This window comes from Octopus bimaculoides, chromosome 9 (genome assembly GCF_046866305.1).
Source record: "Octopus bimaculoides isolate indiv1 chromosome 9, ASM4686630v1, whole genome shotgun sequence".
NCBI lineage: Eukaryota > Metazoa > Mollusca > Cephalopoda > Octopoda > Octopodidae > Octopus > Octopus bimaculoides.
Genome location: NC_142936.1, coordinates 72892584 through 72917583, shown reverse-complemented (window position 1 = coordinate 72917583; position 25000 = coordinate 72892584). Strand labels below are relative to the sequence as shown.

The window sequence follows — 25000 nt, the reverse complement described above, 5'->3', positions numbered from 1 at the left end:
CTGTGATAAAGTGAAGAATTAGCAGTGTTGTTAAAGTGTCAGATAGGAAACCTTGTGGTATCTGTTCTGGCTCTGTGCACTCAGAGATTAAATTTCACTGAGGCTAACTATCTTGCACATGGACTGAACCAGAAATCATGAGATTGCGAAACACGCTTCTTAACCACACAGCCATCCATCCATATATATGTCATTTAGTTGTTTCAGTCATTTGACTGTGGCCATGCTGGAGCATCGCCTTTAGTCGAGCAAATCGACCCCAGGACTTATTCTTTGTAAGCCTAGTACTTATTCTATCGGTCTCTTTTACTTGAACGTCTAAGTTACAGGGATGTAAACACACCAACATTAGTTGTCAAGCGATGGAGGGGTGGTGGACAAGCACACACACACACAAATATCTTCTTTTACTTGTTTCAGTCATTTGACTGCAGCCATGCTGGATCACCGCCTTTAGTCGAACAAATCAACCCCAGGACTTATTCTTTCTAAGCCTAGTACTTATACTATCGGTCTCTTTTGCTGAACCACTAGGTTACGGGGATGTACATACACCAACATTGGTTGTCAAGTGATGGTGGGAGACAAATACAGGCACTCAAACACACACACACTCACCTAGATTATATATATATATATATATATATATATATATATATATATATATATGTATATATATATATATATATATATATATATATATATATATATATATATATATATATACAACAGACTTCTTTCAGCTTCCGTCTGCCAACTCCATTCGCAAGGCTTTGGTCAGCCCAAGACTGTAGTAGAAGACATTTGCCCAAGGTGCAATGCAGCGGCACTGAACCTGGAACCATGTGGTTGGGAAGCAAGCTTATTACTACACAACCACACTGCACCTATATACACAAACACAAACACACATAAATATATATATATATATATATATATATATATATATTATATATGTATGTATTCACACACACACATCAATACATATATATCACGCACACACACACACACACACACACACATATATATAACTATTTGATAAATTCTTATAAAGATTTTATCCTATATTTAAATTGTATATATATATATATATGAACACTAATGTTAATCAACGACTACAAAATATTAACTATTAACGATCTTAGCTTGTTACAAACAACTAGTTCAAGAATGTGACAGATTAAAATAATGGCTTCTGTTCACAAAACTAACTGAAGAACACAAACACAAACTGTCAAAGAAAACTGTCTTTGGCACTGCTGTTATTTTATATCATTTTTTTATTATTATTATTATCATTATTATTAGTGTTGTTGTTGTTGTTTTGTTGATATTTGATTGACACTTAGATTCATTTATATGTTCTGATTCTTCTGTTCTTGTGACCTCAATAGATATTGATTTCTTCAGTGACGAAGAAGGTCATTAAATTAATTAGGAGTAGGTGATGGTGGTGGTGGTGGTGGTGGTGGAGATGGCTGTTGTGGTAGAATGGAAGGTAAAGAGGTGGAGGAGATGGAATAGGCAGGTGTAGAGGAATCATCTGGTGTAGCATTCATTCTGTCTTCCTATTCCTTAAGAGAATTAAGGAATATAATGTTATTTCTTTATTTTGTTGTTTCTGTTGTTGTTGCGGTTTAGTGAAGGAGAATTAGCAGCATTCATTCCCTTTCACAGGGTCTCTAATACTGGGGTGTGACGGATGTAGTATGTGTTATGTGTGAATGTTGATGTTTGCTGGAGGTGGGGGTGGGGAAAGAATATGTTTGTGGAGAGCAGGAGGAGAGAATTTCAATGGAGAGAGAGGAAGGAGATAGGAGTTGATTTCTTGGTCAGAGGCAAGATTGGTTAAAATGTTTGGACTGAAACATAGCAAGTGATAAAAAGAGTAGCAACAGGTGTGTCAGCTAGATCTAGATGATGGTGGTGGTGGTGGTGGTGGTCGTGGTAGTAGTGGTAGTGGTGGTGGTACAAGGTAGCTTAGCACAATGTAGCTTAGAGGAAGAGAAGCAATGTATGTATGTATATATATAAACACACACACACACACACACACACACACACACACACACACACACATATATATATATATATATATATATATATATATATACATGTGTGTGTGTGTGTGAATGTGTCTTTGTGAGTCTGTGTGTATGCACAAAGATTCTAGATAGAAAGATCCAAAAGATGGAGCGTTTAACTGATCATGATTAGAGGCAATTTTTGTAGTATTGGTAGAGAGAGAGAGAGAGAGAGAGAGAGAGATGGATGGATAGATAGGGAGATAGATAAAGAGGGGAAAAAGAGATAGAGGGAATGAAAGAGAGAGAGAGAGTGAGAGAAAAGAGAATCAGAGAGGGAGAGAGAGTAGGAGACAGGGCATCATATGTAGACAAGAGGCTTGGCAAGTGAAATCACTTATGATCAGTTGAATGCTTCATCTTTTGGATCTTTCTATCTAGAATCTTTGTGCATACACACAGACTCACAAACACACAAGGTACATGTGTGCACATACACATGCACGCATATAATAATAATAATAATAATAATTGATGAATGTGACGGGACATAGATTTAACACTAGTCTTTATAAAGACTGGTGTTAAATCTATCTTCCGTCTCCTTCATCAATTATTATTATCTTAACTAACACAGTGAAATTCCTGACATAGATCCAGCAGATATGTACCCCAACTGTGGATGACACCAGATAGCCTGAACTGTGAACGTGCTTTACTCAACACACTAATTGACTTATACCCATTAGTCCTAAAAAGTACATATATATGTATTATATATATATACCATTATTGGCGATGGTGAATAAATTGTCATCTAAATTATGCAAGAATGAAAATAACACTGGTATATCATTTTAACAGATATATTTACCAAAATTACATAAAAATATCTTGAAATACTAAAGAGTAAATTTATTCAGTAAAATCACCATTGGCTTCAACCATGGCCTCCAGACAACTTCAGAATCTCCTGTTACTCTTCTGGACAGTCTCTTTGTTGAAGCTGGTAAATGCTGTCATAATCCTTGCCTTCAGTTCATCTTTGGTGTTACAAGGAGTCTTGTTGGTCTCTCGCTCAACTGCGCCCCACACATAATAATGAAGGGGGTTTCAGTCTGGGGAGTTAGGTGGCCAGATGTTAGGGGTGATGTTGTTCAGAAATTATCTGAAAGCCATGACTGGGTTCTCCTGCTAGAGTCTTCAGCAGTCACCCTCTTGACCCAGGGCAGCACTACCTCTTCCAGGCACTTGATGTAGTCCTATGTGTTGAATGCAAGGCCATATGGGAAGATGAATGGAGGCATAACGTCGCCATCATGAGTGATCACTTCAAATACCATGATGTTGACTGGATGTTTGATTTTTATCACTCTCAGTACATGTTTCGAGGACATGACAAGCCAACGGTTGTTTTGTGTGTTTACCATCTGATTCTGGCAGAAATTTTTCTTGTCTAAGAAAAACCAAATCATGTTTGGTTGGAGGGGATGCTTGAGTTTGTTCAAAAGCTTTGTAGGATGATCTTTCTTCTTGTCCTTGATGGCTTGGGATAAAAATTGGTCCTTTCTCATCTTGTATGAGGAATACCAAATGTCTTCATGCACTACCTGCCTGATAAGAAACTCAGACACTCCCATGTCCCTGGTGATGGACCTGATTGACTTGGAGGGTTTGTTGTCAATCATGACCTGGATCTCACCAAGAAATTCAGGAGTTCTTTTCTTATCAGAACAATCAGAGTGAGTTTTCCGAGCTGCTGCACTTTTGTAATTACCATTAGACTTATCTAACTCATTCCAAATCCTCTGCACTGTCCTCAGATTGACACCCAAACACTCTGAAATGTTCATATTGGAGCTTCAGGCATGAATGCCAAGCAATACAGCATGTCGTTTCAAAATTTCGTGAACTACACTCCAATGATGGAACTGTGTATCTTTGTTAGAAACCTGCTCCTTCTTCAGAGGAAGGTTTCAAATAATTTAAAATATAAGAGCACATTATACACACATATTCATCCGTCCATGCATCTATGCATCCATCTGTACATACATACATCATCTTCATCAATTTAACATCTACTTTTCATTGATTGCCTGAGGTCAGATGGGACGTAATGGCTAGATGCTCTTCTTGAGGCCAACCTCATTTGATTCTAAATAAGGTGTTATTTCTCACTAGCCTTTACATGTTTCACGAGAATTTGCAAACAAACATATTATGTATGTATGTATATATGTATGTACGCATGCACACATGTACGCATGCACACATGTACACATGCGCACATGTACGCATGCACACATGTACGCATGCACACATGTACGCATGTGTGTTTGTTCATTCATTCTCTTCTAGTTTCAATTCCTGTAAAGAAGGAACTGGTTTCTAACAAACACACAACGTTCTATCATTGGAATATAGTTAGCAAAAACAATGTCGCATTTTAAAATTGAGAAAAGTCTTGCATATTTTTACTAATTTGCTTACAAATTGTATTTGTAAAGTACAAGTTAGCTGCCTGATTTTTTTTTGTTTTTCAGAAAAGCCTTATCTTTTTCTAGATCGTCATTTATGCATTTCCCCACAAAACCAAGTGTACAAATTATTATTGATATAGATGTGAATCTGTTTGTTTGTTTGTATGTAAGCATTGCATGAGTCTGTTGTTGTGTATGTATTCATTTCATTGTTATTTCTTCAATATTTTTGTTCTGTGTAATGTAATAGAAAGCAATATGTACACACACACACACAAGCACACACACACACACACACATTTATATATGTAACTTAAGCTGTGTTCAGTTAATTGTTTTATGTTCCACTTCTTGTCAGCAATCTGTCCTAACTATATATATATATATATATATATATATATATGATATGTATGTATATATGTATGTATGTATGTATGTATTAGTATATTAGTGTAGACTGTATAGTAATTAGGGTAGATTAGGTTCATTGATTTGTGTTGGGGTTTTACTTCTGAAGTTATTGAACTCTGGGACTTCAAATCAATATTTACTAAATTGATCAATTGCTTTCATTCTGTGATTTATTTCATTCTTTACTCTTCTTTTTTATATATATATATATATATCTTATTCTGATTTTTTTTGTTTTTGGTATTGTTTATGTATTTCTTCAATTTTTGCGAAAATGTTTGCTTATTTTTATATTCTTTTTGGTTTGTTTGTTAAATCTATATATTGATTTTTTTTTTCCACAATGCGATGTACCCATATTTTTTGTCTGCACATGTAGTTGTCCATCAATAAGAATGCTTAATCTGTCTTCTTCTTTCTTTCTTTTGTTTATTTTTGGTTTTAATTATCTTATATGTTTTTGTTTTTAATACATTTTTCAGTGTTTGGGTTTTTTTTCCATTATAATTACGTCTTCTTGAGTAAAACAGAAGTTTTGTAACAAAACGAAAAACAAAAAAAAAATGGAAAAATGGGAAGTTGTGACATTAAAGCTTTTCCTAGATCATTTAATCTCAGAATTTCTTGCTTAATTATTATTGTTATTGTGTTTTTAGCCCTTGGTCAGTACCAATCACACACACTTACGATCAAAAGCAATCCAACCATGACCTGGCCTGTGACCATTCCATTGCCTTTTGTAGGTATTCTATAATCTGCTCTACATCATGCAATGTGTCTCATCTCCAAGATGATGGGGTGCAATTTGAGGGAGATATGACTGTTATTTCTAGCTATTCAAGAAGCCACATGGAGGCTCCTTTGTTGGCTTATGAATTAATTATAGTATTTTTTCCCGCCATTCATCTGTAGTTGAGTTACTACTGGATGAAAGCCTCAACATGCTAATGTCAGCTTATCTATGTTAGTTGTAGCCTAACTTGCCTATGCTTGGTCAATTGTAATTATTCATTGGAGAGAGGTTCTGATTTCAGTCCCATGGTGTGGCACCTTAAGCAAGTGTCTTCTACTTCAATCCCACACTAACCAAAGCCTTGTGAGTAGATTGGTAGATGAAAACTGAAAGAACTCCATTGTATATATATATATATATAGGTTATGAGAGGTAATGGTGTCAAGAAGACCCCAAAGTGTCAGGTAATGCTGAGTAAGTGCTATGGACAGACTATAGTTAAGCTCCAGGTTTGGTGATTATGTGAATGAGGAGTCCAACGTAAGTCATATTAGCATGCATATATATAAAAAATTAACAGAATGAAATAAAAATCCAAGGCTGTGAAAGATTTCAGAACATTTATAAAGAGAAGGTCTTACAGCTGTTTCCGGGAAATTTTATATATCCCTCCATTGGAGACGGTGCAAGAAAATGGTTAAGCAATAGTTATTCTAGAGAAGATATACAATATCCCTGCATATCCCACGTCTGTTTTCATTCCTCCACTTCACTCTCTATTTCATATCTTCTCTAGAATAACTATTACTTAACCATTTTCTTGCACTGTCTCTTATGAAGGGATATATAAAATTTCCTGGAAACAGCTGTAAGACCTCTTTATAAATGTTATGAAATCTTTCACAGCCTTGGATTTTTATCTCAATCTGTTAATTTATATATATATATATATATATAGAAATATGAGGGTCAGCTAAAAAGTTCATAGGCTGTCCAAGATACTCTCATGAAATGTAACCAAATGAGGTTTATTTTTCAATATAGTCACCCTTGCAGTTCATCCACTCCTTCCATCGATGTTGCAGTGCTTGGATCACATTAGTGAAGAAGCTTTCATGCTGTTGGTCAAAAAAGTCATCAACAGCAGATGTGACATGATCTGTGATACTGGTTCCCAGCCAAGTGCTTTTTCCATGTTGGGGATGAATCAAATAATAATCAGGAGAATAGGGAAGGTGATCAACCAACTCAAAGTGACAGTCATACACAGCAGCCATTGAAACTAAGGACTTGAGTGCTGGAGTATTGTCCTGATGAAACAAGACTCCTTTCATCAGTTTTTGTGGATGTTTGGTTTTGATAGACTCTTGTAACTGCCTTAACAAGTTTTGTCCATTTTCAAGAGAAGTCACTACTAGATACTTTTGAAGTGTTCTTTGAACAGTCAAATGTCAGTTTACCTGGAAAGAAACAATGCAGTTATTAAAAAGAAGAGTTGAAATTAATGCATGAAAAATTTCACAGCTCTAGCATCACTCCTTCAAAGTCAGCCTATGAACTTTTCAGCCCACCCTCATTTTATATATCATAAATTTCCTTCACATTTGCCACCATTTATTTATTGTATCAAAGTGTAAAGGTAATTTATGGAAACCCTAACTATCTATGTATCTGTCTGTCTGCGTCTATCTGTGTGTGTGTGTGTGTGTGTGTAAACCAACAGTGTTAACTTGAATTTGGGGGAGGCTGACTTAAGGATTTCCTTACTGCAGTGAACAGTTGTAAGTTTTCCTTCCCATGTGTTACAGTCTTCAATTAAATTAAATCAGATGAACTGAAGATAAGCACATTTTGATGAGTTTTGTTTTCTTCAATGTTTTCATAATGTGGTGTGTGTGTGTGTGTGCGTGTGTGTGTGTGTTTATCTATGTATATGTATACATATATATATAAATATATATACATGTACATATATCTATAATATAGATGTATATAAATCTCTCTCTCTGTATATATATTTATATACACATACACACACTTACACATACACTCATATATATATGTATGTGTATGTATGTATATATATCTGTATGTATGTATATGCATACACGCACACATATTTATATACAGAGAGAGAGATTATGAAAAATCTTGTTGAATTAGAAGTGTTGTGAAAGAAATAAAAGTGAAAGATAAACCTGAAACAGAAAGAAAGAAAGGAAAGATAAGTAATTAATTAGTGTTAACGATGGGATAAAACTTCAGTGGTGTGGAAACTGAAAGCAAAGGATAATGTAAGTTTGTAAGGTGGATAATGTTAAATACTGTTGGCTTTAATACTTTATATCTTCACAGTAGCTGTATGGTTAAGATGTTTGCTTCCCAACCATGTGATTTTAGGTTCAGTCCCACTGCATGGTACCTTGTACAAATGTTTTCTATTATAGCCCTATGCCAACCAAAATCTTGTGACTGGATTTGGTGCAAGAAACTGAAAGAAGCCTATTGTATGTATGTGTATATGTGTGCGTGTATGGCTTAGTGGCCAGGGTATTTGTTCACAATTATAAGGTCGTGAGTTCAATTCCTGGTGGCTCAGTATGTCCTTGAGCAAGACACTTTATTTCACATTGCTTCAATCCACTCAGCTGGCAAAAATGAGTTGTACCCATAATTCAAAAGGGCCAGCCCTGTCACATTCTGTATCACACTGGATCTCCCTGAGAACTATGTTAAGGGTATGCAGGTCTGTGCAGTACTCAGCCACTTGCATGTTAATTTCACAAGCAGGTTGTTCATTGGTTGGATCAACTGGAACCCTTGTCATCGTAACTGATGACATGCCAGGCCATCTGTGTGTGTGTGCACATGGGCAATAGTATCTCTTTGTCTGAGCAAAATTTTGTGATAGTTGCATGCCCCAACAGATCCTGTCTGATCCGCTCCATGACAGCATGGAAAAGTGGACAGTAAAACAACAATGGTGAAGGTATTGATCAATATAAACCATTTTGAGCATGGCCGTTGCCAGTACCGCCTGACTGGCTCCCGTAGGATTTTCGAGTGAGATCGTTGCCAGTGCCCCTGGACTGGCTTGTGCAGGTGGCACATAAAAGACACCATTTCGAGCGTGGCCGTTTTCGTGCGGGTGACACGTAAAAGCACCCACTACACTCTCTGAGTGGTTGGCATTAGGAAGGGCATCCAGCTGTAGAAACTCTGCCAAATTAGATTGGAGCCTGGTGTTGCCATCCGGTTTCACCAGTCCTCAGTCAAATCGTCCAACCCATGCTAGCATGGAAAGCGGACGTTAAACGATGATGATGATGATGATGATGATGAATAGAAGTGACTTAACTAACAAAAGTGAAATCAAACTTGGAATGACACGTTTTCTAAGTAAAGTTATTAACCATACCCCACCTATTGTGTGTATGTATGTGTGTATTAATGTTTGTGTGTGTTTGCGCATGTGTGTGTAATTGTGTGTCTGTGCATGTATGTGTGTATGCATGTGTGTGTGTTTGTGCGCGTGCCTGTGTATGTTTTACATCACATTTGTAAATTAACTTTACTTTCAGTATTTCTGCAGAGAATCTGAATCTGTTTATATTTTACCGTTACTGTCAAATTTTACTTAGACACACATGGTGTATTTTCTTCTTCTTCTTCTTCTTCTTCTTCTTCTTCTTCTTCTTCTTCTTCTTCTTCTTCTTCTTCTTCTTCTTCTTCTTCTTCTTCTTCTTCTTCTTCTCCTTCTTCTTCTTCTCCTTCTCCTCCTCCTCCTCCTACTCCTCCTCCAACGATTCTTTGTGTGTGTGTTTTTTTTCCTTGACTCATATGTTTTTTACAGTGGAGATTTAGAAATAACAAAAGAATTTCTTATTGAACTTGACAAATTAGTTCAACTAATCGAATCACCTATATTTGCCTGTAAGTATGTTTTTTTTTTTTATTAATTTTTGTCTTTTCTTTCCTGATTTTTTTTTTTTATCATTTAAAAGATAAAAAAAATTACTTCTTTACAATGTTATTTCTGAATCGATCGTTTTTCCTGGATATAATGAATCACAACAATGACGACTATGAAACTCATTTACAAAAGACAATGAATCTTCGAATGACATAATCCAAACTGATGTGATGCTGAAGCAGAAGAGGAATGAGAACACTGGGTACATCTTTTGGCTGGGTGTTATGTGTCACGTTAAGGGTGATACTCTTTTACTTGTTTCAGTCATTTGACTGCGGCCATGCTGGAGCACCGCCTTTAGTCGAGCAAATCGAGACCGGGACTTATTCTTTGTAAGCCTAGTACTTATTCTATCGGTCTCTTTTTGCCGAACCGCTAAGTTACGGGGATGTAAACACACCAGCATCGGTTATCAAGCGATGGTGGGGGGACAAACACAGACACAGAAACACACACACACACACACACAGAAACATTAGCACACCGGGCGAAATGCTTAGCAGTATTTCGTCTGTCGCTACGTTCTGAGTTCAAATTTCACTGAGGTCGACTTTGCCTTTCATCCTTTCGGGGTCGATTAAATAAGTACCAGTTACGCACTGGGGTCAATATAATCGACTTAATCCGTGTTTGTCTGTCCTTGTTTGTCCCCTCTGTGTGTAGCCCCTTGTGGGTAGTAAAGAAATAACACACATACATATATGCATATACATATATACGACGGGCTTCTTTCAGTTTCCGTCTACCAAATCCATTCACAAGGCTTTGGTCGGCCCGAGACTATAGTAGAAGACACTTGCCCAAAGTACCACGCAGTGGGACTGAACCCGGAACCATGTGGTTCATTAGCAAGCTACTTGCCACACAGCCACTCCTGCACCTAGTATAAAATCTCTCAATTTCTGGAAAATAAAGGACCACTACTCTGAAGACAATGGCAGAAGTAGCTAAGAAGAGTTCCAACTGTATTTGGTGAAGGAGGAATGAATGTGAGCTTTGAAGGTAAAGACCCCCCCCTCCCTTTGGTCATGAATGACCATGGGATTGCACCTAGAAAGTTACCCTCCGAGGCCACAAGTCTGGGTAAGGTTGTTTCCTGGAAGACCAGCAATTGCCCACACATACCATCCTCCCCTCTCCATGCCACCAATGTTATCCAAGTTAAAGGCGAAAGCCAATACAGCTTCGCACCAGTGACATCGTAACTCATTTCCGCAGCTGAGTGAAATGGAGCAATGTGAAATAAAATAGTGATGACAATGGTGGTAGTTGTGGTGGTGGTGGCGATGACAGCAATGGTGTTGATGATGATGATGGTGGTGGTGGTGGTGGTGATGGTGTTGGTGATGGCTAGTGGTGGTAGTGGTAATGATGAAATAGTTGTTTGGTGTGGTGTTAGTGGTGATGATGATGGTAATGATACCGGTGATGACATGATGGTGGTGGTGATAGCGAAGATGATGACAGTCCTTGTGGTGGTGATGTGATGGTGATGAGATATGATGTTGATGATAAGGATGATGACAACGATGATGATAATGATGATGATGGTGATGGTTTTATAGTTATCTTTTACTATAATATCAACCACACAAAAAAAAAAATGCCAAAACAAATCAGAAACTAAAGAACAAAAAATATCTTTTTCCATCTACGTTGTTCAGTTGAAGTATTCTGCCTGAAGGCAAGTAGTATTGATAGCTATTTGAGTTAGCGTTCATTAATTTATTTGAAGGATGCAGGCAAATACCTCTTGGAAGTATTGCTTTGGCATTGAAATAACTCATTAAGTAATCGTTTACTTAACCCTATAATTGTTGTTGATAATTCTTGATGCTTCCAATACAATAATCTTATGATAAGATGACAGCAACAATTAAAAGCTTTGGCAGACTGCGAGGAGGTTTTATGTCTGAATAACAACATTATTGCAAGGAAGCATATTATATATACATATATATGTGTCTGTCTGAGTATAGATGTGAGTGTGTATTCTTTTATTTTTTCCAGCCATTTGGTTGTGGCCATGATGGAGCACTGCCTTGAAGAATTTTTAGTTGAATGTATCGACCCCAGTAATTTTTATAAGCCTGGTACTTATTCTATTGGTCTCTTTTGCCAAACTGCTAAGTTATAGAGATGAAAGCACACCAACACCCATTGTCAAGCTGTGGTGGTGGGAGGCATACACAGATACAAAGACACACACACACATATATGTATGTTTGTATATATAATAAATAAAATAAATGCGCCCTTTTAAAGCTTAGCCAGGCTCATGGACCCGGTTTCCCGGTTTCTGTGGCGTATGTGTTCCCCAGCTGGACGGGATGCCAGTCCATCGCAGCGTTACTCATTTTTGCCAGCTGAGTGGACTGGAGCAACGTGAAATGAAGTGTTTTGCTCAAGAACACAATGCATCGCCCGGTCCAGGAATCGAAACCACAATCTTACGATCATGATGCTGACATCCTAACCACTAAGCCACGTGCCTCCACATGTATGTATATATATATTTTTTAAAATAATTTGGAAAAAGGAATTTCCAAATCAATGAAGGTACAACCCTTCAGTATTACATGCATCTGCATATCATACCTTGGAGTTTTATTTATCGTATATTTATATATTTATCTAGAAATATACAAAGTATCTAATAAAACTCAATAATAATTCAATTTTGGGGATTAATAGATATGTGGGTATTCTATTTCAGATAATACAAAAAAAAAAATAAAATAACCTAATAAGTATATCTGAAAGTAAACTCATGGTATCCATTTGCACATCATGAAATAATACTTAAAGGGTATAACCAAAATTACCAGCCTTGTATATACTATACTTCCTTAATTATCTCCTACTTTAGTTAACAATAAATTAATTAAATATGGAGGAACTACACGTGTTTCAGTATTGGAAGATCACAATATATATACATACACACAATTGTATACATATATAATATTGTATACATATATATGTATGTATATGTATTATGTATGTATGTATATATATATATATATATATATATATATATATATATATATATATATGTGTGTGTGTGTGTATATATATATATATGTGTGTGTGTGTGTGTAAGGTATAAGTTAGAGGTGTTTAAACCCTCTAAGGGATAGATGTATCGAAAAGCACTCCTGGTGATTACCTCAGCAATTGTGGTCCTTTGTATAAGGTATACGGCAGCAGGTAATTTAAAAGGTTAACTGTAGTTTAATGTATATACAGATGATAAGAAAATGGAGGAGAAACAACAATGAGAAGTGTGTCTTTGGTGCTAAAAAGCCATTATTTAATTAGTTAGGCATATATATATATAATACCCTCACCTTGCCTAACTAATTAAATAATGCCTTTTTAGATCCAAAGACACACTTCTTATTGTTATTTTTCCTCCATTTTCTTATCGTCTATATATATGCCAGGCTTTTTTCAGTTTCCATCTGACAAATCCACTTGCAATGCTTTGGTGAGCCCAAGGCTACTGTAGAAGACATTTGCCCAAGGTGCCATGCAGTGGGACTGAACTCAAAACCGAGTGCTTGCAAAGCAAACTGCTTAACCACATGCAACAATTAAATGTTTTTTCATATCAGACATATTCCTTACTTTTTACTATATCACAAAAGATAAATATATAAAGTTTTTTCTAAATATTTATTTAGGTATAAGAAGGTTAAAATATTTTACCGTTTTCTTTCTTTTTTCCTTTTTTTGTCTTCTAAATACAGATTTGCGTCTTCAGATGCTTGAGGCTGAGAACAATCAGTATTTAGTCAAAAGTCTGTATGGAATTCTTATGCTACTACCACAGTCGGAAGCTTTTCGAATCCTGCAAGCTCGTCTACAGTGCATTCCTAACTTTCATCTGACTCCAGTAAACAGACGGTAAGTCATTCAAAACACACAACACACGCTAATAAATATATATATTTACGAATTTTTTTACACACTGGCTTCTTGATAAAATTCCTTTAAAAGAGTTTTATCCCTTTTTGAATTTATATATATATACACACATATATATATATATATATATATATATATATATATATATATAAATTTTAACAAAGGAAAAGGATGACAGCAACTTTGAAGTTTAAGCTTGAATGCTTTCATCAGTGTGTGACAGCAAGCTAGTCAAAACTTGTAAGTCACTGCAGTAGTTAATAAATATGTAATCTACTAAAACAAAAATTGAGTAATCGAGTAAAAATTGAGTTTAATGTTAAATTGTTTTTATACATAGCTTGACATAAAAACAATCATTCACACACACACATGTATATATGTGTGTGTATATATATATGTGTGTGTGTGTGTGTTTATGTATGAATATATGTATATATTTATGCATGTATATATATATGATATATATGTATATATATATATATATATATATATATATATATATATATATATATATATATATATATATATATATATGTATGTATACATGTATATATATATATATGTATGTGTGTGTATGTATATCCTTTTGTTGTTTACACCACCTGTCCTCGTCTGTTGTTGTTTTTTTCGTACATTCTCCCATATATATTTATTTCTTTGCTTGTCTCTTTGTCTTTTCTTTTTATATCAAGGAATTTTCTGTTTTTGTGATGGAAATAAGGCAGGAATGTTCATTTTGTTTGTAGGTCCAAGTCAGGGAATGCAAAGTCTTTTTGTGCAACTGTCATCAGTTAAACTAACCATTTGGTTCGCCTAGATCCCCTGCTTCGGCAGAGGATCTAGGCGAACCCTGCTGTACTCTTTCACCAAAACTTTTCTTTCACTCTTACTTCTTGTTTCTGTTGTACTTATATTTCAAAGGCCCAGCCTTGTCACACTCTGTGTCATGCTGGATCTCCCCGAGAACTACGTTAAGGGTACACATGTCTGTGGAGTGCTCAGCCACTTGCACGTTAATTTCACGAGCAGGCTGTTCTGTTGATCGGATCAACTGGAACCCTCATCATCGTAATCGACAGAATGCTATGATGTGTGTGTGTGTGTGTGTGTGTGTGTGTATGAAGTTATGAATAACATGAAAAACATAGTATGATAACATTTATTTAACCATTAGAAATTCTTATATAACAACCATTGTTTCGCAACTTATGCATAGGTAATTTATTTTATTATATTTTATAAGTAAATTACTTACATGTCTACATTAATATAAACAATATTTAATTGTTGTTATAGAAAAATTTCCAATGGTTGAATATATTTTATCATGCTATATTTCTCTTGTTATTTATAACTCTATATATTCCTTATGGTTTTCTCTTGTATTGTACTATGTATTCTATATGACTTGTAGAATGATACATTTAGGAGCGTTTTTTTTTTTATGAGTACCAACAAATTAGTTGAATCCACATATTATGATTTAAATGCAATGATGTTACACATGTTATAATTCATTATTTGGCATGTTCTCAGCACAAGAAACTATTAGTAGCACATAAAAAACATGTATTGTGCCTATCAAATAATATATATATATATATAACAAATTGTCTGTCAAAGAAAAGATGTCAAAAGTAAAATCATGAATGATGTTCTAATGTATTATTTACAACAAGTAGAATTCTAAGGAGTTAGGTATCTGTTGGGTTTATTGTGCTTTTGCTGATCAGCCAAGCTACTGGTAGACACTAGTCCTTATTGCATCTACCAAGGAATTGAATATCTAGCTGCTTGTTGACATCAATCCTTAACAAAATCCTTTATCGGTGTTTACACTTGCTTTCAATCTGAATACAATCATTTGAGTTTAGTTCCTATGCGGTGAGTTGGTGTTTGGGACTTTGCCAACATTCCTGCTACAAATGAACAACGAATGAACAAATGGACCAAAACTTATGAAATGTCAATACAAGAAGGATTCTTTATCATCATGGTACAACCAAAAATAATAGACATCATGTAATAGTCACATGTTGTTTTTATGTGTATGAAGAGACAGTGTTATTTATCTGCTAGTCTACTTAACAGAAGATGTTTACTAATTCATCTGGAGCAAATCATTAAACAGAGCAATGCCATGGTACCATGGTACTTTTAATTCCACAGAGAATATTTTGGGTTCTTCATTTTGTTGTTCTTTTTGCTCATTCTAAGAGAGATAAATACGGTCATGTTAAAAGGAAAAATTAAAATACATTGTTTAATATATGAATGTAAGTGCATATATTCGTGTATATGTATATAAATATATTTTGGTGAGTAAATGATGGATTTTTCCCTTATGAGGCTTTTTTCACGCTAGCTACTTGATAAATTCTTATAAAAGAATTCATCCAATTATTAATATGTTGGTAGGTAGATAGATGTGTGTGTGTGTGTGTGCATGGTGCATGCATGTATGAATGGCTGTGTGTGTATATATGTATATATACACACAGACACATGGCTGTTTATGTATGAGTGTATGTATGTATATGCATAAGGCATGTGCATGTATATATATATATATATATATATATATATATATAAAATTGTACATTTAGGTATACATACATTTGTATGTATGTATATGTCTCTCTCTTCCTATATATATATATGTGTGTTTGTGTGTGTTTATATGTGTATATATGCATGAGATTGTGTATCTGTGCATATATGTTTGTGTGTATGTATGTATACACACATGCATGCATTCATGCACATACACAGGCTCACATATATTGTATATGTTTGTTTTGTTATGTCACATATATCATAGATTGATACTAATGTAGCAAATCAGCACTATGCTAGATGTATTGGTAGATACAATAAGCATAAGGTCTTATAATTTTAAAATTCTTCTGCTTTAGTGAACAGAAACTCACTACAGGGTGAGACGACAGCAGGAGAAATTTTTAGAGGAAGTACTCCTGTCAAACAAGTGCTTCAGCCTATTAGTTCTTGACTCTTTAAGGGAACTGGGCCCATCTAGGTAGTAACTCCTAGGTGTCCTGCTGCTGTTATTTAAATGCTAACTTTAGTGTGGATTGAACCTGGAACCTATGGGTGCACTTATTGCTTGGCCACACAGACAACCACATGAACTTGCACAATTTCAAACTGGGTTTCCTTCCTTCTATGTTTACTGATTTACTGTATTCCTTTTCAGTTCCATCCATCATTCCTTTTCTGCCATAACACCTCTGAGCTCTCCTGAGTTGTCTCTGACAGGCGTTTCATTGTCACTGTTCTTTTGTAACCCTTGATTCCAAGTTGACTTAGTAGTTGGCACGTAAATGCTGCAGCAAACCTCTATACACCAACTTCCATTGCCTTCTTTTGTTAGTTTTTACGCCAGGTTGTCATACTTTCTCATCTTGAATTGTTGTTGTTCATCTATTTGGCTTTCATAAGGGACTCTCATCTCAACCAAGATGATTCTGGCACCTGATTTTAACCATAGTACAATATCTGGTCTTTGTCCTTTTGTACTGATGAAATTTGGATAGTTTTTGTGCCAGTCTGAGAGATTTGCATATTTCCCATTCCCCTTCAAATCTGAGTAAATTTTTTCTGAACACAATTCATGACTGAGTATCTTTTTTTATCCAAATCACTTCTTTCCTTCCATTACATTTGTAATCTGTAATAACAAACATGAAATTCTGTCTGTCCGTCCGTCCAGGACCCCTGTATCTCAGTGTACATTTGCTCTACATAGACATACTATACCTTTTTGGAATCAGGATGATCCTGGGGTTGAAAATCTGTCCTTCATTTGGTTCTTGAACATCCAACCAGCATTGGAATCAGGTCTGGATGAGGATTTGTTATATGCTAACAGATGAAAATTCAAATTTTAAAAGAACTCCAAAAATTTGTGAACTTACAAGTTTTTCATTTAAAATGAATTTAAATACTATATAGGTGGGGTAATACCATATTGGTAGGGTACCAATAAATGCTTTATTAGTATTGCTCTCTTTAGTTTTGGGCTGCAGGTCTAATAAGCCCTTCACAGGGACGAGCTTAAAAATCCACATGAAGTGGGGCTTTTAAGCTAGTATTAAATATTACAAATACCAATTTGAGTCAACAGATGAAAGCAGGTTCAATGATTGGCTGTTAGGTAACCATGTGACAAATTAGTTACACCATAGAGGATCTATCATGCAATCTTGTTAAAATAAATTGCTCCTGGTTCTATGATACAAACTTATTGTTTTAAAATGATCTCAATTAAACCTTCCATAAGAATTTCATGTTGATTTGTTGTAGACACCAACTTTATAATAACTAAGTTGTTTTAATAAATTCTTCATTATTTTTAAAATGAATTACATAAAAAGCATTGGTGATGGTGCCATATAAAAAGCACCCAGTACACTCTGTAAAGTGGTTTGCATTGGGAAGGTCACCCAGCTGTAGAAACTGAGCCAGAACAGACTATGGAACCTGGTGCAGCCCCTGGCCTTGCCAGTTTTTGTTAGGCTGTCCAACCCATGCCAACATGGAAAACGGACCTTAAATGATGATGATGATGATGATGATGATGATGATGATGATGATAATGAAAGACAATATATTATGTTAGGAATATTGTAATGAAAGGCTTAAGCAGAACATTGATAGCGTTAATCACATTCTATTGGCCTTGGAGGGTCTACTATGGCCATGGGCACTATCCTCCTTTTCTTCAGATCTAACAAGTGGGAAACACACACATACACACTTATATATACACACATACACACATGCATACACCAGACATTAGCAAATGCATGAAAAATGGCAACCCCACAAGCAGGCAGTTCTAATATTCAACTGATTCCATAGAATGTGTTAAGTGTAACGTGATCCCTACCATCCGGTCTTTACATTTACACATTAGGGAGCACAGAAATATGAAAGCAGCCCTTATCTGTTAATTAAAAGGTACATCAACAGCTGCTAGAATATATATTTAAGCTACAGTTTCTCTTCAGGCATATGTTTGAAACACTGGTAATTGACATATTAAAGAAGCAATTCTTATTATTAGGTGTTCGTTAACCACAGATTAACAGTTTCCATCTGCTTCTCATCAGTCAACAGTTTAATGTATGATTTAGATATCAAAGCTCCCTACCCCTTCATGTATGCACACATCGTTGGTATACTGCTTGTATCTCAACACATGTTAATGGATTAAGGTTTGTTAAAGAGGGAAATTATTGAATGAATTTAATTATGTATCTCCAGCTTCAAATTAAGTGACCTTCATTACCGTCACATTTGATGTTTGTGTGCAAATGTGGAGTACATGTGTATATGTATCTGTGCTTGGTGTATCTACTAATTCATATAAATAATAATAATAATAATAATAATAATAATAATAATAATAATAATAATAATAATAATAATAATAATAATAGAAAAAAAATGCTTTCTAATTGATGTATCAATACCAGCAGATGACAACGTTTCCCTAAAAGAAATGGAAAAACTTTCAAAATACAAAGACCTGGAAATAGAGGTAACTCGAATGTGGAATCTAAAAACAGAAACAATTCCTATCATAGTAGGTGCCTTAGGTATAATAAAAAATATTCAGACAAATACATAACAAAAACATCAGGACTTACAGATATATATAACATACAGAAAATTGCACTACTGGGCACTGCACACATCCTACGCAAAACACTTTCAATACAGTAACCATAAGAGCATCACAGCAAACCACAGCACATACCGAAGGCACACAGAGCTGCGCTCGGTAGTGAAGAGAAAGCACGTTATAATAATAATAATAATAATAATAATAATAATAATAATAATAATAATAATAATAATAATAATAATAATGGTTTCAAATTTTGGTACAAGGCCAACAATTTTGGGAACAGGGCAAATCAATTATATCAGCTGCATCTGCAGTGTTCAACTGATACTTATTTTATTGACCCCGAAAGGGTGAAAGACAAAGTCCACCTCAGTGCAATTTGAACTCACAATGTAAAGCCAAACAAAATGCTGCTAAACACTTTTCCCTGTGTAATAATAATAATAATAATAATAATAATAATAATAATAATAATAATAATAATAATAATAATAATAATAATAATAAACACTCCCACAAAAAGCCTTCTTGGCAAGAACGCATTCAACACCAAATTAAGCTGCTTAGATCTGACATAGAATGTTTGAAAAACCTTAAATTTGACAAGAGTATCAAACCTACAAAGACCCAAAGACTAAAGAAAAAATATAACATGAAAACCATAGTTGACATTGATGCCACCATAGAAACCATCAAGCAAAAGGTATGTGCTAAAGCTGCCCGCATAGCAAGGTATGAAAAGCGTGTTAAATTCTTCCGAGATAATAACATGTTCAAAAATAACCCCAAAAATTTCTACAGGAAGATAGGGAAAACACCAGTAACAATAAAGTCTGTCCCATCAAAAGAAGAAGTGCAAGAATTTTGGAATAAAATCTGGGCAGAAGATAAAACACACAATGAAAAGGCCCCTTGGATTGATAGAATAGCTACAGACCTAGACTCCTTAGAGGAGCAAAAGTGGGAGGGGGTCAGGGTAGAAGATATAAGATCTGCTCTCAGGAGGTCAAGCAAATGGAAGTCTCCAGGAAAGGATAAAATTCCTAACTTCTGGTTGAATGCCTTCCCAGAAAGCCATGAACTGCTAACAAAACTTTACAACGATGTTTTGCAAAATCCTAGTTTGATGCCCTCTTGGCTAGTTAATGGTTTAACATTCCTGCTTCCAAAAAATGAGGAAACAAACGAACCAAAAAATTATCGCCCCATAACCTGCTTAACAACAATGTATAAGACGCTAACATCTGTCCTAACCGAGTACACCTATAGTTTTTTAATAGAAAGTAGCATATTCCCTAATGAGCAAAAGGGATGTAAACGTGGATCTTATGGTTGTAAAGATCAGCTACTCATCAATAAGATGATCTTAGAAGATTGTCACAAGCGACACAAAAACTTGTCAATAGCCTGGATAGACTATAAAAAAGGCCTTTGATAGCCTACCACATAGCTGGATTAGGAAATGTCTGGAAATGTATAAAATAGCTCCTACTCTGCGAAACTTTTTATCTGTAAGTATGAGATCATGGAGAACCACACTGATGTTGAACAATGACAATGAATCTCTAAATGCTGGAGATGTAAGAATTTCATGTGGCATTTTCCAGGGTGACTCACTATCACCACTCCTCTTCTGTCTAGCCCTAATACCGCTCTCAAAATTGCTCAATGATGCACAGTATGGTTATAAAATATTTGATAAAAATATAAATCATCTCATTTACATGGATGATTTAAAGCTCTTTGCAAAAAATGACCAACAACTCAAAGGCCTACTAGCGATTGTTAAACAATTCAGTGATGACATCAGGATGCAATTTGGCCTTGATAAATGTGCAAAAGCTATCTTTATCAAAGGAAAAATGACAAATACATCTAATGTGAACCTTGACCAGCAAAATGTCATAAAAGAGTTAGAACCAGCGGAGAGCTACAAATACCTAGGGGTAATTGAAGGGGACAATATCAAGCACTCAGTGATGAGGGAAAGGATCAGAAGAGAATGTTATCGCAGGGTGAGAGCAATACTGAAGACAGAGCTGAACGCGAGAAACAGGATCGAAGCGATCAATGCTCTAGCCATACCAGTCGTGACTTACAGTTTCAACATCGTTAACTGGTCAATTACTGAAATATGTAATGTTGACAGAAAAATACGAAAACTGTTGACAATGCATAGAATGCACCACCCTAAGGCAGATATAGAACGTCTTTATCTGCCAAGAAAAGAGGGAGGTCGAGGACTACTACAGCTGGCATTATCAATGAAGGTAGCCACAATTGGCCTAGACACCTATATGAAAAACTCTGAGGACTGGATGCTAAAACTTGTCTTAAAATATGAAAGCAAGAAAGCATCTTACTCAGTAACAAAACAGGCAAAGGAATATCTAAGTGAATTCCAATTGCAACAAATTCAAGAATTAGACGAACTAGAAACACCTACAGAAAAAGCTAAGCGCTTGAAAACCCGTGCTAAAATTGCTGCCTTAGCTATTATGACTGAAAAATGGCATGGAAAACCTCTCAATGGCAAATACCCAAAGAGAGCGAATAATGCAGATATTGACAAAGCCCTTACCCACCAATGGTTAATGGCCTCTGGATTGAAATCAGAAACAGAGGGGTTTATCATAGCAGCCCAAGATCAATGCCTACCTACAAAGAACTACCAGGCCAACATATTAAAGAACGGCAGCTCCCCATTATGTCGTATATGCCAACAACAAAATGAGACCATCGATCATGTTGTCTCCATGTGCAGTCTGCTTGCGCCTACAGAGTATCTCAACAGGCATGATAGAGCTGCACAATATATTCACTGGGTAATATGCAAAAACCTGGACTTGCCCCATGATAAAAACTGGTGGGAACACAAACCACCCCCAGTACTTGAAAATGATCACATTGCACTCCTCTGGAACTTCACCATTCAAACTGACAGAAAGATAGACGCAAATAGGCCAGACATCATACTGAAAGACTTCAGACAAAAATCATGCCTCCTCATTGATATGACTGTCCCAATTGATATAAACGTATCTGTCAAGACCTACCAAAAACTGAGCAAATATAAAGATCTTGAAATAGAAATTAGCAAAATGTGGAATCTGAAGACGAAAACAATACCTATTGTCATAGGTGCCCTGGGAATGACAGCGAAACGGGCTGATTACTACCTAGCTCAGATACCAGGAAACCCCAAAATGGCTGAAGTCCAAAAGATAGTGCTCATGGGAACTGCCCATATCCTACGTAAAATACTGTCTATGTGATCTCAAATTTTAAAGCAAACATAATTTTCTTATGGTTTCTTAAACATTCACTTGAACAAAACTGTACAAATCCAAATATATGGTACCCTAGGCATAACACCTACATGAACTTCTAACTTGTTGTCTCTTGAGGTCTCTGGGTGAGACTTGGATCCAACTTGTACAAATGCAAAACAAAAGTCAAACATAAAATAATAATAATAATAATAATAATAATAATAATAATAATAATAATAATAATAATAATAATAATAATAATAATAATAATAATAATAATAATAATAATAATAATAATAATAATAATGGTTTAAAATTTTGGCACAAAGCCAGCAATTTTGGGGGAGGGGGTAAGTCGATTATATTGACCCCAGTTTTCAACTGGTACTTATTTTACTGACCCCGAAAGGACCTTAGTGGAATTTGAATTTAGAGTGTAAAGATGGATGAAATGCTACAAAGCGTTTCACCCTGTGTAATAATGATAATAATCCTTTCTACTATAGACACAAGGCCTGAAATTTGGTAGGAGGGGTTCAGTCAATTACATTGACCTCAGTACTCAACTGGTACTTATTTCATTGACCCCAAAAGGATGAAAGGCAAAGTTGACCCCAGTGGTATTCGAACTCAGAACATAAAATGGATGAAATGCTACTAAGCATTTCGCCCAGTGTAATAATAATAATAATAATAATAATAATAATAATAATTAATTCGTTTTATTGGCCACAAGGGCTAATATCAATTAAAAACATGTAAGGACAAAGACAGGACGAAGGTTACAAAAGGTTTTGTCCGAAAAGGTAGGAAAGTTCGTCTAACTAATAATAATAATAATAATAATAATAATAATTTACAGAAAGAGAGTAAATTGTAAGGGCATAGAATTGCCAAATGGAGAAAGAATGGAAAATCTGGATGATGGTGGGTACAAGTATCTTGGGATCCTGGAGCCGGACAATATCTTATACAGAGAAATGAAAGACAAGGTCACCATTGCATATTTCAGGCGCCTCAAACTTCTTTTGAAATGAAAGCTCAACTCAAGGAACCTTGTGACTACCATCAACATATGATGATGATGATGATGATGATGATGATGATGATGATGATGACAATAATGATGATGATGGTAGGGATGATAGCAGTAGTGATAGTGATGATGATGTTGGTAATGATGATAACGATGAAGATGATGACAATGGTAGTGATGATGGCAATAGTGATTATAATGTTGGTGATGATGATGATGGTAGTGGTGTCAGTGACGATGATGATGATGATGACAGTAATGATAATGGCTGTAGTGATGATGATGATGATGAAAGTGATGATGATGGTGGTGGTGGTGGAAGTGATGGTGATGATGATGATGATGATGATGAGAATGACGACAACGACAAGGTGGTGGTGGTGATGGTGATGACACTGTATTTCTAAGCGATGCAACAAACCAGCAATGATAGATCTTTTCTACTCTACAGAGTTTTGTTTGCTAAACCTGACAAGAAAGGCTTTGATGCTTACTTCATTGTGCTGTTCAGTCTTTTTAAACTTTTCTTGGTTGAGTTTCCATTCACAGCACTGTTTGTCTATGTCTGGTGTACTGGTAGAATTCCTCAGTATTCAATAGATTCGGATGACTATTATTCAAAGGCAATTCTTAAAACCTACCATCTTATTTGTGTCTTTACGCCTGCTTTAATTTGATGTAAGTCCTCAATGGCTTTGTCTATCAAAGGATGATACAATGGATATCCATATTTGAAAAGGTCCTTCTTGTATCCTATGTCTTTGACATAACCAACGATGTATTCCGCTTGTTGCCGTACATGTGGCTTGAAAGACAATTGAGAATAATGTGTGTCTAAATATATAAATAGATTTTTATAATTGCATCCATGAAGTGAACAAATGTTATGTGTGTTAATGTCATTGTAAATTACGTGAAAACAAAATTCAATCAAAATTATTAAGTGGTTAATGCTTTCATTGCTATGTTTCTAATGTAATATACACAACTACATATCCATGTTTCAAACAACTCTGAAAATAATCAAGAATTTGGATTCCTCCTCCTCCACCACCACCTCCTCCTCCTCCGCCGCCACCTCCTCCACCTCCGCCGCCACCTCCTCCTCCTCCGCTGCCACCTCCTCCGCAGCCGCAGCCACCGCCGCCACTGCTGCCACCGCCGCTGCTGCCACCACCGCCGCCCCTGCCGCCACCGCCTCCTCTGCCACCGCCGCCGCCTCCTCCCCTGCCGCTGCCGCCTCCTCCTCCTTGTCATCGTCGTCACCTCCCTCACCATCATATAATGTCTGTTTTTCCATGCCGGCATGGATTGGACAGTTTGACAGGAGCTGGCAAGTCAGAGAGCTGCACCGGGCTCTGATTGTCTGTTTTGGCATGGTTTCTACAGCTGGGTGCCCTTCTTAATGCCAACCACTTTACAGAGTGTACTGGGTGCTTTTTGCGTGACACCAGCACCAGTGCTTTTATGAGGCACCAGCAC

General features: G+C 35.9%; 1 protein-coding gene across 2 annotated transcripts in view; it reads left to right on the top strand.

Annotated features, from left to right (window-relative positions):
* LOC106869092 (protein VAC14 homolog) overlaps positions 1 to 25000 on the top strand; it is a 221149-nt gene that overhangs the window by 49995 nt on the left and 146154 nt on the right. For both annotated transcript variants that reach the window (XM_089357704.1, XM_089357705.1), the window contains exons 15-16: positions 9505 to 9584; positions 13377 to 13533. In XM_089357704.1, the coding sequence (XP_089213830.1) occupies positions 9505 to 9584; positions 13377 to 13533 (237 nt within the window). The remainder of the gene's footprint in view (positions 1 to 9504; positions 9585 to 13376; positions 13534 to 25000) is intronic.